The 15,428-nt window shown below is 39.0% G+C and overlaps 2 protein-coding genes and 4 pseudogenes across 6 annotated transcripts; 4 read left to right on the top strand and 2 right to left on the bottom strand.

Annotated features, from left to right (window-relative positions):
• Positions 1-179: 179 nt before the first annotated feature.
• Positions 180-3,376, top strand: AT2G06070 (annotated as a pseudogene; the record flags this gene model as incomplete). Its single annotated transcript has 1 exon — positions 180-3,376.
• A 287-nt stretch (positions 3,377-3,663) lies between these two features.
• AT2G06080 lies at positions 3,664-5,395 on the top strand (annotated as a pseudogene; the record flags this gene model as incomplete). Its single annotated transcript has 1 exon — positions 3,664-5,395.
• Positions 5,396-5,606: 211 nt separating this feature from the next.
• AT2G06090 (Plant self-incompatibility protein S1 family) lies at positions 5,607-6,084 on the bottom strand. The gene has a single exon (NM_126620.2). The coding sequence runs from the start codon at positions 6,046-6,048 to the stop codon at positions 5,641-5,643; it is 408 nt and encodes a 135-aa protein (NP_178663.1). The 5' UTR covers positions 6,049-6,084; the 3' UTR covers positions 5,607-5,640.
• Positions 6,085-7,555: 1,471 nt separating this feature from the next.
• On the top strand, positions 7,556-8,779 carry AT2G06095 (uncharacterized protein). The gene is made up of 3 exons (NM_147252.2): positions 7,556-7,673; positions 7,802-7,949; positions 8,350-8,779. The coding sequence occupies exons 2-3, from the start codon at positions 7,812-7,814 to the stop codon at positions 8,560-8,562; spliced, it is 351 nt and encodes a 116-aa protein (NP_671785.1). The 5' UTR covers positions 7,556-7,673; positions 7,802-7,811; the 3' UTR covers positions 8,563-8,779.
• A 1,121-nt stretch (positions 8,780-9,900) lies between these two features.
• On the top strand, positions 9,901-12,132 carry AT2G06100 (annotated as a pseudogene; the record flags this gene model as incomplete). The annotated part of the gene is made up of 1 exon: positions 9,901-12,132.
• Positions 12,133-12,233: 101 nt separating this feature from the next.
• Positions 12,234-15,164, bottom strand: AT2G06110 (annotated as a pseudogene; the record flags this gene model as incomplete). The annotated part of the gene is made up of 1 exon: positions 12,234-15,164.
• Positions 15,165-15,428: the final 264 nt, after the last annotated feature.

The raw sequence follows: 15,428 nt of genomic DNA on the forward strand, positions 1-15,428 counted from the left end.
CGAGAGACAAGAAGATGATCATCTCGAGAACGACAACGAAACTGGGTTGTTTTCTGGTTGTAGATGTGTTGCAGAAAGAGATTAGTTCCTCGAATACCTTCCTAATAATGTAGAGGAGCAAGGAGAAAAAGATGACAGTGCCGAAAGCCACATTCAGAATTCCCCAGCTATAGGATTTCTTCCCGTAGATGGGTGACACGATGGAGAAAGTGGTAGCAGAGCCTGTCACGAGCCTGTTACAAGAGAGAAAAAAATGAGTGAGAGAGATACACTGGTTGATCCAAAGTTCGATGGGGATTACGAGTATTTGGCAATGCTCATGGAAAATTTGCTCAGATCAAAGGAGTGGTGGCATCTCATTGAAACAGGAATCACACGACCAGAGAGAAACGTGATCTTAACCGGAACGCACTGTACAAAGTTGGCGGAGCAGACTGTCAAGGATCGCAAGGTGAAGAACTATATGTTTGCCTTCATAGACAAGACCATTTTCAAAACAATTTTGAAGAAAGATACATCGACGAATGAAGAGAAAGTATCAAGGAACAGTAGAGTGCAAAGCGCACAGTTATAAATGTTGAGTAGAAGTTTCGAAGTGCTTGAAATGAAGATAGGGAAAGTGATCATTGGTTATTTCTCAAGGGTAATGGAGGTTGTCAACGATATGCGCAACCTAGGAGAAGACATACTAGACTTAAAGGTAGTTGAGAAGATCTTAAGAACTTTGGTTGAAAAAATCACATATGTTGTATGTGCTATTGAAGAATCAAATGATATCAAAGAGCTCACAGTGGATTAATTGCAAAGCTCCTTGATGGTTCATGAGCAGAACCTAAGCAGGCACGTGGGAGAAGAACGAGCCTTGAAGGTAGAAGGACAATGGAAAGCTCATGGAGGAAGATCAACTCAGATGAAGCTGAAATTGTTTGTGAAATATGCATGAAAGGGAAACAGATTCGTGAAAACATTCCGACAAATAGTGAATGGAAATCAACTTGAGGGCTCCAGCTTGTTCATAGCGACATTTGTGGGTCTATTTCTCCTATTTTAGAGGGTGGGAAGAGGTATAAAATTAACTTCATTGATGAAAAATATTGGACGTATTTCCTGAGAATACAATTCTAAGGAATTTGAAGATAATTGTAGGGAGAATGGAATTAAGAGACAACTCACTACAGCTTACACACCCATCAAATGGCATAGACGAAAGGAAGAATATAAGTGTCATGAACATGACAAGGTGTATGTTGATGGAAATGTCAATGCGAAGGAGTTTTTGGCCATAAGCTGTTCAGTATGCTGTTCATATATTGAATCAAAGTCCATCAACAGCTTTAGGTGATGTCACACCAAAAGAAAAGTGGAGCCAACATAAGCTATCGGTGGAGCATCTCAGAATATTTGGTTGTGTTGCCTTTGCTTTAGTACCATATGAAAGAAGAATTAAGCTTAATGAGAAGAGCGTCAAATGCGTTATGCTCGGGTTAAAAAAGGAGTCTAAGGCATAACACCTTTACAATCCTAAACAAAGAAGATCATAGTGAGCAAAGATGTTCATTTTGATGAGAGCAAAGGATGGGAATGGGAAGGAAATATGCAGAGTGAGGAGCTGATTGTGACAGAATCCGAACGAGAAGAGAGTTTTGATACATTACCTATGGAACCACAAGAAGATGTCACAGTTGAAGAGCATGATAATGGTGAATAGGAAAGAGTGGAATAAGAGGTAACCCAATAAATCAGTCACAACCAAACTCCTGTGCGAGAAGGAACAATTAGACAGAGACAAGCGCTAGTCTGAGTGAAGGATTACGTTCTTGGAAATGCAGGTTTCTTAGTTACAGAAGATGGATAAGAGATCATTGCAATGTTTGTTGTTGCCGAGGATCCCGAGTGTTTTGAAGATGCAGAATTCACTTCTATTGAAGAGAACAATACATGGTAGCTGATGGATCTACTAGCCGGAGCAAACATTATTGGCGTAAAATGGGTTTTCCAAACAAAGTTTAACGAGAAAGCGGAAGTTGATAAATTCAAGGCAAGATTGGTTGCGAAAGGCTATCATCAGAAGTACGGGGTTGATTGTTATGAAGTATTTGCTCTGGCGGCGAGATGGGATACAATCAGATCGATTCTCGCATTGGCCGAAGAAAAGGGGTGGAACGTGTTCCATCTTAAAGTGAAAAGTGCTTTCCTGCATGGAGAATTGAACGAAGACGTCTCCGTTGAGCAACCTAATGACTTCGAAGTAAGCAATGAACTGAACAAGTTATACAAGCTGAACAACACACTATATGGGTTGAAACAAGCTCCTAGAACTTCGTTCGTCGAATCGAAGGATACTTTGTGAAGGAAGGGTTCGAAAAGTGCTATTGAGCATACACTGTTTGTGAAAAGAGAAAATGAGAACATCTTTATTGTAAGTTTGTATGTTGATGATTTGATCTATACCAATAATTCATTTTTGATGCTTGAAGAGTTCAAGAATTCAATGATGAAGGAATTCTCGATGACTGAGCTCGCAAAAATGAAATACTTCTTGGGAGGGGCAATTATTCAAGATGAGCAGGGGATATTTATAAATCAACAAAAGTATGCTGAAGAGTTATTGAAGAAGTATGGGATGGAGAGTTGTAATTCAGCAAAAAAATCCTATTGTGCCGGGTTACAAGCTGTCAAAGGAGGGAGGTGGAGATGTAGTCGATTCCACAACGTTCAAACAACTTGTTGGGAGTTTAAGGTACCTTACTCCTACGAGACCAGACTTGGTTTACTCTATAAACTTGGTTAGTAGGTACAAGGAGAAACCAAGTGAGCAACATATGCTAGCAGCAAAGAGAATTTTGAGATATGTGCAAGGAACTTCTGCATATGGTATATAATATAAGCTAGGAGGAGAGCATAAACTTGTTGGATTTGTGGACAGCGATTATGTAGAAGATATTGATGATCGCGGAAGCACTTCAGGTATATATTTATGCTTGGTGGAGGAGCAGTTTCATGGACGTCAAAGAAGCAGCCCATAATGAATCTATCCACAATGGAAGCTGAGTTCGTGTCGACAGTGTATGGGACATGTCAAGTAGTGTGGTTAAGGAATATACTGGAAAAAATTGGGTCAGTTCAAGGAGAAGGTACAGTCTTGTTCTATGATAACAGTTCTACCATCAAATTGTCAAAGAATCCTGTGTTACACGGAAAAAGCAAGCACATTCATGTAACGTATCACTTCTTGCGGGAGTTGGTGAAAGATGGAGTCATATTGCTGGATTACTGTACTACTCAAGAACAATTGTCTAACATCATGACTAAAGCTGTCAAACTTGAAGTATTTGAGAAGCTTAGACAAAGAATGGGAGTGTGCAGCAAGAAGGAGTAAACAAGAAGGAGCTGTTCCAGTTTAAGGGAGGAATTGAAAGAAGAAACATTGCTTTAGTTTTATTCACTTAAGTTTGACTGTTTCTAAGTTGAATAAGTCCTCTTGTTTTGTAGGAGTTAAAACACGATTAAATTTAGAGTCTGTTTTTGGACTTAGTTGAGTTGAGTTTGCTTCGGTCATTTTGTTGTAAGGTCTATATAAAGACCAAATTTGTTTCAGTCTTAACAAGAGAATTATTCGGACCTTTATCTATCTTTCAATACTCTGTTTCTTATAACATGGAGAACTAGCTGGATACTTTGGCGGTGAACGAGGGCTAATACAAGGCTGTTCTCTTAGTCCATATTTGTTTGTTATATGAGTAAATATTTTGTCTTGCAAGTTAGCTAGACAAGGCCGCAAAGAATAAACAAATTGGGTACCATCCAAAATGTAAGCTCCTGAAGTTGACTTAGTTACGAATCGCCGCTGATTTGATTTTCTTTGTTCAAGGGAATAGAAAATCTATCCATGGCGCCCTCAAGGTTTTTGACGACTTTGCTACACATACGGGTCTAAGAATCAGTCTTGAAAAGTTTACTATATACATGGCTAGGGTCCTCGATGTTCAAAAGAATGCAATTCTCCAACAGTTTCCTTTTGAATATGGGACACTACAGGTCATATATTTAGGTCTTCCACTTTTAACAAGAAGGATGACAACATTAGACTACCAACCCCTGTTGGAAAAAGTAAGATCTCAGATCAGTTTGTGGATTGTTCGAGCACTCTCTTTTGCTGGACGACTCAAACTAGTAAGCTTAGTGAGTTATTGACTTATAGCCTCACCATTTTTTGGAATGCGGCTTCTGGGCGATAGATAAAAAAATATGCTCTGCTTTCCTTTGGTCGGGACCATTTATGAACCCTAGGAAATCAAAGGTTGCATGGTCTGAAGTCTGTGCACCAAAAAGTGAGGATGACTAGGTTTGCGTTCAATTGAGAAGCTAACAAAGTGAGTGTTTTAAAGTTAATTTGGCATTTGCTATCAGCCAAGGGTTCTTTATGGGTGAAATGAGTCAAAAAATACTTGATAAAAAACAGTTCTTCTTGGGACATGAAAGAAACCACAATGTGTGGTTTATGGATGTGGAAGAAGATATTGAAATACCGAGAAAGAGTAAAGCAGTTTCACATAGTCAATATCAGAAATGGTGATACTACCTTTTTTTTTTTTTTTGAAAGATGGAGCTAATTACGTAGGTTGTTTATATAAGAAGCTAGGTTAACCTAGGAATCCGAAGAACAAAAACAGTGGATGCAGTAATGGGTATGAATTAGAGCATATCGCACATGCAAGTGTTTTTAAACCTAGTCGAAGAGGAGATAAGAAATTAGAAACTGACTTGGGAAAAAACCTTGGCTGATGTTGCTCTCTGAAAAGGGAAGAAGGACTGTTATAGAAAAGTTTTCAAGTCAAAAGAGACATGGTCACACTTACGAACTACAAAACCTGTGATGCGGGTCACAAAGGGATATGCTTTACGTATGCAACCCCGAAATACTCTTTTTTAACATGGTTGGTCATAAAAAATAGAGTAACAACATGTGAAAGAATGACATAGTAGAATGTACAAGCAAGTACAAGTTATGTTTTCTGTCAAATTCCTATGGAAACAAGGGAAAATCTGTTCTTTAGTTGCTCATTTACACTAACAATATGGAAAGGACTCATGAAAGGCTTTCTTCTCGCAAGGTTCTTTACAGATTGGAGGGAAATGTTTCAGCTACTAAATGGAAACAACCTTGACACAACAAAAATTTTCATTCTAAGGTATGTGTTTCAGAATGCGATTTACTCTATCAAAAAAAAGAGCAACAATAGAAGGCATGGAGACAAGCCATCACCAAGCAAGAGACTGATAAGGATATTTGAAATAGATTAAGTACAATACGAAGTGAGGTTGACTGAATTATGAGGGCGGCTTACGAGATTGGTTTGCATCAAAGGCAAAAAAGTAAGGATAATTTCCTTTGTTCATTCTTTTTTAAAAAGTTTGCATTTATTTGAATACACGTTTATTTTTTCTTTCAATATAATTTAATATTAGTTTCAAAACATTAAAAAATAGAGATTTGTCAAATCACATAGATTACCAGCAAATATTATTTAGGCTTTTGCATACAATTTCAAAAGAAATCCAATATATTAAGTATTAATTTCTTATAATTTATATCTTGAAATTTATGGACATCAAGAGTATAGCTTGAAAAGTAAGATTTTACCAACCATATATTTTCACGAAATCGTGATCTTCATCTGTGAGGTAGATTCCATCATCTAAAGCATCCCAAATTTTTATGACACCGGTACTTGCAACAAAAGCAGGTTTCGCTTTATATGCAGTAAATGTTACAGAATATTTAGAACCAACCCCATGCATTAGTGTACAGAAAAACTCAGTCCTACCGAAAACGCTATCCTCAAACTTAAAATTATATTCGTATGAACGAGCCACTGTGTGAATACCGAGATCATCATCTTTAGATTTGCAATGAACCGTAAGAACATCATAATTCCTGCTAAAAGAGTTTCTAAAGTGTAATTGGTTTTTTGGCCAGAGCTTGCTACCATTGTTCGATCCCACACTCAAAGCAATAATAATGAGCAAAACAAAAAGATTATTCATAATTTCAAAGAGTAGAAATTATAATTTCAAAGAGTATAATTTATTTTAGGTTTTTGTTTAAGTTTCAAAACTACTTCACCCAAGAAGTTTATATATTAGATTTTCCAATTACAAGTCAAAGATATTTCAAATTACAAGTAAAAGGTAACAACTTAATTTAGAACTGAATCTTTGACTCTTTTAATTAGGTAACAACTTAATTAAATATCTAAGTCCCAAACTAAATATCCGGTGCACATTAAAGAGTTGTTACAACAATCATCACACTGAAAGAAAGTTGATATTAATTAATTTCGTTTTGGTTTTGCTTCTAACTTTTATTTTCTTTTTGGTCGCAAAATTTATTTCCTTTATTTAGTTTTCTGGAACATGTAATTTAATTTCGAAAGAAATAAGTTGATAACTTAATAGTTATCACAAAGATAATTTATTTGTAATGAAATATTAAAATTTATTAAGGTGAAATTTGCTTTAACATTTTATCTATTATCCATTACTAGGTTTTGACCCACGCTACGCGTGGTTTTTTTCTAAATATTGTTGTTAAAAAGTACGATTTATATTTATATAATATGTGATCTATAATTCTGAATATTTTTTTAATATATCAGTGATGATGTCAATATACATCAATATAATTATAATGACTTGAATGTAAATACAAAACAAAAAAATAATAGCAGTTTAGATCCATAAAATGAATTTATCATCAAGGTGAATGATTTTTGAATGATCGAGTACTCTATTTTTACTATTTTTAATGTGCGAGTATTTAAATTCTATATTTTTTGTAATATGTATTGTGAAATTTTAGGATATTAACAAATATTTGTGTTTCACATATTTGTTACTCGAAGATTGTTGTCCGTCACTTTTCTATATGTTTAAATATTGTAAACACGTAACGTGAAAAAATTGCAGAAAAGAATAACGCGATCAAAGTAGAGGTATCTAAAACAATTGCATATACTTCTTCAAACTCAAAATTCAAAGAATTATTAATTAAAAGTAAATGTAAATATTTACCTTTGACAAAAGTAAAGGAAGAAACTCGTGACAAATTTAACACATTACAAAAATATTTTGTTCTCAAGTGAAAAAAGGAATATACTATTCTAAGTATACAAAAAAATAAAATTTCGTGTATTTACAATTATTATTTGTTTGTAACACATCATATTAATTGTGCAAAAAATATCAAAATCATAACAAATTGAAAAAGAAGAGTATAAACACACACACGAAAGAAATTCTCTTGGGCTCCTCTTGAGTCGAGAGTAATCTCAGATACTTATGTTTTAAAAAGAATTTTCTTTTTGATTTTCTTTTATCCGTAAAAGAAGTAAATGACCCAGAAAACCTTAAACATATCGACTATTTACGACCCAACCAACCTAAATGGATCATAAAATTACCCAAGCCCATTTTATTCGGTCATATACAATAAAACCGAACAAAACCCTAGTAAAACACTAAGTTTATTTGTCTCTGCGGTAAAATCGATCCACGACTCTGTCTTTCTGTTTCTTCCTTCTTTCTTTATTGAAAATCTAAATCCAGTAAAATATATCGTCAATTCTCGTCAACGCCATTTGACAACGACAAATCTGTATTCGTCGATCTTGGTATATCTGTAGAAAACTAAGAAATTGGTTACATTAAAATCGGATTCTAGTTATTTTATTTTGGGCTTTGTGATTGAAATTGATTAAAGAGTAACACGAAGTGCTAATCCAAATAATTTTGTTTGTAGGTTTGGAGAAATGGCTCGAACAAAGAACACATGTGTGCCAACACCGGCGGAGGTGGTTTCACAGACAATCAATGACGAAGTAGTAGTAGCATCGGCTGCAGAAGTGGATTCTGAAGCAACAAATTCAATCTCTAACGATGATAGAGCGGTATGAACTTTAAACTTTATACAACTAGCAGATTATGATAGAACTTTATCCATTTTGTAACTTACAAAATTCTGAAACTAAAAAAGTATAACTATGTATGAATTAGATATATCTTTGTTAATATTGTAACTTAGAAAATTTAAAAAGTATATCTATGTATAAATTCGTTTATCTATTTTGAATCTAACTTATAAATATTCGAAACTAAAATGTATATCTATGTATAAACTAGGTATATCTATGTTCCAATATAACTTAGATATTTTAGAGACTAAACGGTATATCTATGTATAAACTAGGTATATCTATTTTGGAATCAAACTTTAAAATTTTCTAAACTAAAGGTATATCTATTGATATAACTCTATTTTCACTGAATTTATCTAAGTTTTAGGTATAGGATTTTGAGTCTTTATGTTGTTTCTCGAGTCTTTTTAGTGTCTTTTCAGGTATTCTATACAGTGGGACAATAATGGAGATGAGGAGACATTTTGGAGCAAAAGCTAAGGAAAAGAAAGCTAAGGACGATTTTGGACTCAAGAATCAAGAGGAGTGTCGATCGACACACTCCTGGTGTCGATCGACACCAGTTTCGGCCCAGCAAAGTCCATGACGTTTTCAAGTTTACAGAAGAGGAAATTTGCCCCAAAAGAATTCCCTATTTGCATTATTACTCCCTAGACGTTTTATAGGGTTTATATACATTGTTCTAGACCCTAGTTTTCTCTTATCAAGCTTTTTGCAAAACCCTATTGTGAGAGACATAAGCTATTCATCCATTGTTCTTGAGAGATTCATTCCAGTTCTTAATACAGTGAAGAGATCCCTTCTTTCTCTTTTTCTATTTGCTGTGTTTATGCTTTCATACTCAATTATGGTGTTTGCTTCAATCAATATGTCTGAGTAATCTGCTTGTTAGGAATAGGGTTTCTCATTAGGGATTCATATGGTTTAGTAGATTGCCCCCTCTGCTTGGTTATCTATAGATTTCTTCATCTTTGATTATGCTTAATGCTAGATCTAGAGTAATTAACTAGATCTTGAATCCAGACAATAGATATGCCCACCATAGGTATCTGTAGTTGGATCTATTATTCGATGAGCCTGGTTTATAGGTGTGTAATAAGAATCGGCCTATCTACTAGTGAACAATCGAACTCGTTAAGAATGCATATTTAGGTTAATAATCTCTCGGCTTCTCTGGTTATTCTTAGCTATAGATATAGGGAGTTTCGCGGAACACCACCGATTATTCCATAATTAGAGTTTGAGTTTAAGAATGGTTCGATAATAACCTAGCTTTCATTAGATCTACTAACCAATAGTTTCCTGAGAATACCCTGTTCCTAACTCTTTTCTTAATCATTTACAACACAATCAACCTGCTATCTTTTTACTTTATTTTCATTTTATTTCAATCATCACCTTCTAGCTTAATCTTGACATTGAACTCATTGTTTGAACAAAAGAACGTTGTGAATTTGATCCTTAAATACTACAATTGATCTCTTATTTGAGAGAGTAGTTCTTAGGGTAATTTGAACCGTATTTAATTTGGCGCCGTTGCCAAAGTTCTTGAGAATCATCATTGAGTTTAGTTTAGAGATTTCGTCTATTTTTTACTTTTACTTTGTTACTCATGCGTTTCTTGTTTTCTTCTTTTCTGTGTTTCAGGTGTATGCCTAGGCAAACAAGGAGCACACAACAAAAGTAGCTTATCAACTTGTCTGTCTTAGACTTGAGAAAACTTAAATGCACCAACCGAAAAACTCAGAGATTAGCAATGGCTGACAGAGTCATCCGAGCTGATGCAGAAGGAGTTTTAAGAGATGAGGATGGGCAAGCCTACAATGAGGCTGGTCAGAGATTGGATGATTATGGACTCGTCCTACCTGAGGACGTCAATGAAATCAGGCGCGCCTCAATGCGCAATTAGCTGCCTGAGATGCAGGAGGGCTCGCTGTCGATCGACACAACAAAGATGTCGATCGACACCCATGGGAGCAGAATGAAGACGCGATTGGTATCGAACGACACAACACATGTGTCGATCGACACAAACACTAGATTCATGCAGCTATTCCTCTAGCTGCGGAACCACGTCGTACTCTTGGGGATTTCAACAGGCCTGACCTGTTCTATGCTAATCGATCAACGATTATGAGGTGAAACCTGGCTACTTTGCTTTAGTTGACCAACATCCTTTCCATGGCTTATCTCATGAGGAGTCAATGGACCATATCGAGCGCTTTGAGGTCCTTGTTCTGAGCATCAAAGCTAATGGAGTCTCAAAGGACTACCTACTGTGCAAGCTCTTCCCTTATTCACTTGATGGAGAAGCCGCTTCTTGGCTGAAACAACTTAAAGCAGGTTCCCTCAAGACTTGGAGAAGCATCAAGATAGCCTTCTTGAATAATTTCTACGATGATGTTAAGTCTGATGAGTTGAGAAACAAGCTGTCTATCTTCACCCAAGGACCAGCTGAAGCTTTCAATGCTGCTTGGATTCGTTTCGAGGAGTACCAACGAGACTGCCCACATCATGGTTTCAGTGAGGTACAACTTCTAGGTACCTTTTTCAAAGGAGTTGATTGGAGATACCAGATGGCTCTAGATGCAACGAGCAATGGTAACTTCAACACACGTTACCCAGCTGATGCTACTGCTCTGATAGAGAACCTCGCTTGTAATAAGATTGCATGAGCTATTTCAGGCAATCAAATGGTAGAGGTGATTGCTAAGTTGGATTTGGTTCACAACTTGCTTACAAGGAAGAAGCATGTCCACTTTGCAGCTGAGGATGAGTCTATTGAGTCTGAGACTGAGTCTGAAGAGGGAGTCTTCTACATCGATGGTCAGGGCTACAGGAAGTTTGGGCAGCCACAAGGCAACTTAAGTGGCACCAAGTTTACAGGGAACCAGAGTTCCTCCAACTACACTCCAAAGCCTGCTTTCCAGAAGACCTTTCCTTAGAGCAACTTCTAGAAGACCTATGGTAATTCAGCTTACCAAGCCCCCCCTCCACCTTCATTAGAGACAAGAATGAAATTTATGCTTGAGCAGATTCTAGAGAGCCAAACAAAGCTTGTTGTGGAGTTTAATGGCAAGTTTGATGCTGTCTACACAGATCTTAAAGGGAAGATCGACAATCTGAGCTCTCACTTGAAGAAGCTGGATGTACAGGTAATCTTGATGCTAACCCAAAGAAGAGCTGTAATGCCATCTTGATCAGAGAAGGAGATGATGTGTAGGAAGAATTAGACACTGAAGACGAGTTGGAGCTCGCTATTGCAGAGATGGTGTCGACCGACACCTTCCAGTGTCGATCGACACCCTATGGGACACTCTTCTCTGAGATAACTCAATACGAAGGTGTTGATCGATACCCCTCAAGTGTCGATCGACATTGGATCCGGACTGCACCTTGTGAGGTGCAAATCCCAATGCAGCCTGAGTTTGTTTACACTCCTCATGTCCCTTATACGCGGAAACGTCGTTCTAAGCAGGAGATTCATGCTGCTAAGTGCATAGCCATCATGGAGAAGATCCTCACTTCTCTTCCTAAGGATGCTTCTGAGACATCTTCTACTCCACTCAACAGGTATGTCAAGCGACTTGTGACAATGGTATTAGCTGAGATGAAGCTAAGTTGCTGACACGGGACATCAATGCCATCATTCTGCCTAAGGTCAAGAAAGAGAAGGCACATAGAGTGGACATTGCTGAGTACATCCGCACTATCGCCCCTGATCAGACTACTGAGAAGCTTCCAGATCCAGGTAGCTTTGTTCTTGATTGTTCTACCTCCACAAGCAGGTTCAGCCGCTCTTTGTGTCATCTGGGATCAAGCATCAACGTCATGCCTAAGTCTGTTGTAGAGAGACTAGGCATGACTAACTACAGGCCGACTCGCATCACTCTCCTCTTCGCGGATCGTTCCAAACGAATCCCTGAAGGAATCCTTGAAGATGTTCCTGTTAAGGTTGGTAACTCTCTTATCCCTGCTGATTTCATGGTCCTGGATTATGAGAAGAAACCCAAGGATCCTCTTATCCTTGGAAGAGCGTTCCTAGCTACAGCTGGTGCTAGGTTTGATGTGAAGAGAGATAGATTCTCTCTAAAGATTTGTGACTTGGAGATGGAGTTTGGAATGGATGGTTCAGAGCTTACTAAACCTATCAGTAGTATTGCCTCTAGCACAAACACACCTCCTCAGACTGCTCAGAATCCCACCACAGAGCCACACACAACGCTCCCATCAGCTCAGCTCGCCAATGAGAGTTGTAGAGCAACAGTGTTGATCGACACGACTACTCTTGTCGATCGACACCCTCGGGATTCACAGACAGAGGGTTCTGCACAATCTCTTCAGCCCACACCACTTGAGGACCTATGTGATAAGTTCTCTTCTCTTGCTTTACTCTCGATTAATTCTTTAGACAGAAGGACAACAACTCTAGGCTTTGAATCATTGGGGAATTAATCGAAGGTAAAGCAGGAGAAGAGATAGAGGAGAACTTATCACAGAGGGCTTCGAGAGGTGTGGGCTGAAGAGAATGTGCATAATCCTCTGTCTGTGGATTCCGAGGGTGTCGATCGACCGGAGGGATGGTCTCGATCGACACCAATTCTCTGCAACTCTCATGGGCGAGCTGAGCGGATGGGAGCGATGTGTGTGGCTATGTTTTGGGATTTTGAGCAGTCAGAGGAGGTGTATCTGTGCTAGAGGCAATACTACTGATAGGCTTAGTGAGCGCTGAACAATCCATGCTAAACTCCATCTCCAAATCCCAAACTTTGAGAGAGATCCTACCTCTCTTCACATCAATCCTAGCACCACCTGTAGCTAGGAATGCTCTTCCAAGGATAAGAGGATCCTTGGGTTCCTTCTCGTAGTCCAGGACCACAAAATTAGCAGGGATTAGGGAGTTACCAACCTTAACAGGAACATCTTCAAGAATTCCTTCAAGGATTCATTTGGAACGATCCACGAAGAGGAGAGTGATTCGAGTCGGCCTGTAGTTAGTCATGCCTAGTCTCTCAGAAACAAACTTAGGCATGAGGTTGATACTTGATCCCAGATCACACAAAGAGCGGCTGAACCTGCTTGAGGAGATAGAGCAATCAAGAATAAAGCTGCCTGGATCCGGGAGCTTCTCAGTGGTCTAATCAGGAGTGATAGAGCGAATGTACTCAGCAATGTCCACTCTCTGTGCCTTCTCTTTCTTGACCTTAGGCAACAGAATTGCACTAATGTCTCTTGTCAGCAGTTTAGCTTCAGCAGAGCTAATCTCATTGTCAACAAGTCGCTTGACATACCTGTTGAGTGGAGTAGAAGATGTTTTAGAAGCATCCTTAGGAAGAGAAATGAGGATCTTCTCCATGATGGTTGTGCACTTAGCCGCATGAATCTCCTGCTTAGAACGACGCTTTTTCGGATAAGGGACAGGAGGAGTGTAAGCAGTCTCGGGCTTCATCGGGATTCGCACCTCATATGGTGCAGTCCGGACCCAGTGTTGATCAACACTAGAGGTGTGTCGATCGACACCTTCGTATGGAATCGTCTCATAGAAGAGTGTTCTATAGGGTGTCGATCAACACTTGTAGGTTTCGGTCAATACCAACTCTGCAGTAGCGAGCTCCAACTCGTCTCCAATGTCTAATTCTTTCCACACATCATCTCCTTCTCTGATCAAGATGGCATTACAGCTCTTCGTTGGGTTAGCATCAGGATTAACAGGAAGAAAACCCTCTTGTCTCTTAATGGATTGTGTAGTTTGAGCTACCTGTACATCCAGCTTCTTCAAGTGAGAGCTCAGATTGTCGATCTTCCCATTAAGATCTGTGTAGACAGCATCAAACTTGCCATTAAACTCGACAACGAGCTTTGTTTGGCTCTCAAGAATCTTCTCAAGCATAGATTGCATTATGCTCTCTGATGAGGGTGGAAGGGGGGCTTGGTAAGCTGAATTACCATATGTCCTCTCGAAGTTGCTATGAGGAAATGACTTTTGAAAGGCAGGCTTTGGAGTGTAGCTCTGGTTCCCTGTAAACCGATTGCCACTGAAGTTACCCTGTGGCTGCCCAAACTTCTTGTAGTCCTGACCATCTATGTAGAAGAATCCCTCTTCTGACTCAGTCTCAGGCTCAATAGACTCATCCTCAACTGCAAAGTGGACATGCTTCTTCCTTGTAAGCAAGTTGTGAACTGATTACAACTTGGCATGTACCTCTGCCATCTGATTGCCTGAAACAGCTCCAACAATCTTCTTCCTCTCAAAGTCAGCATTCTTGGTGCTGTTACTACAAACGAGATTCTCTATCAGAGCGGTAGCATCAGCCGGATATCTCGTGTTAAAGTTACCATTGCTCGCCGCATCTAGAGCCATCTGGCACCTCCAATCAACTCCACTGAAAAAGGTACCAAGAAGTTATACCTCACTGAAGCCATGATGCGGGCAGACCTGTTGATACTCCTTGAAACGAACCCAAGCGGCTTTTAAAGCCTCAGCTGGACCTTGGGTGAAGGTAGACAGCTTGTTTCTTAGCTCCTCAGACTTAACATCATCGTACAAATTGTTCAAAAATGCTATCTTGATGCTTCTCCAAGTCTTGAGGGAACCTGCCTTTAGTTGTTTCAGCAAAGAAGCGGCTTCCCCAACAAGTGAATAAGGGAAGAGCTTGCACAGTAGGTAGTCCTGTGAGACTCCATTAGCTTTGATGCTCAGAACGAGGTCCTCAAAACGCTCGATATGGTCCATTGGCTGCTCATAAGATAAGCCATGGAAAGGATGCTGGCCAACTAAAGCAAAGTAGCCAGGCTTTAGCTCATAATCGTTTCTTTGGAAGGGTGGGGGTACGATCGAAGATCGATTAGCATAGAACAGGTCAGGCCTGTTAAATTCCTAAGAGTACGACGTAGTTCTGCAGCTGGAGGAATAGCTGCAAGATTCTGGGGTTGGTGCCGATCTACACCTCTGTTGTGTCGCTCGACACCAATCGTGTCTGCATTCTGCTCCCGAAGGTGTCGATCGACACCGAGCCCTATTGTGTCTCTGGCAGCTAATTGCGCATTGAGGCGTGCCTGATCTTCATTGGCGTCCTCAGGTAAGAGGAGTCCATGATCATCCAATCTCTGACCAGCCTCATTGTAGGCTTGCCCATCCTCATCTCCCAAAACTCCTTCTGCATCAGCTCTGATGACTCTGTCATCCATTGCTAATCTCTGAGTTTTTCGGTTGGTACGTTCAAGTTTTCCCAAGTCCAAAACAGACAAGTTGATTGGCTCTTTCTGTTGTGTGCTCCTTGTTTGCCTAGGCATACACCTGAAACACAAAACATAAACAAAAACAAAAAACGCGTAAGTAACAAAATAAAAGTAAAAACTAGACGAAATCTCTAAACTAAACTCAATGGTGATTCCCAAGAACTTTGGCAAAGGCGCCAAATTTGATAAGGTTCAAATTATCCTAAGAACTAC

The sequence above is a fragment of the Arabidopsis thaliana genome, chromosome 2 (assembly GCF_000001735.4).
Source record: "Arabidopsis thaliana chromosome 2, partial sequence".
NCBI lineage: Eukaryota > Viridiplantae > Streptophyta > Magnoliopsida > Brassicales > Brassicaceae > Arabidopsis > Arabidopsis thaliana.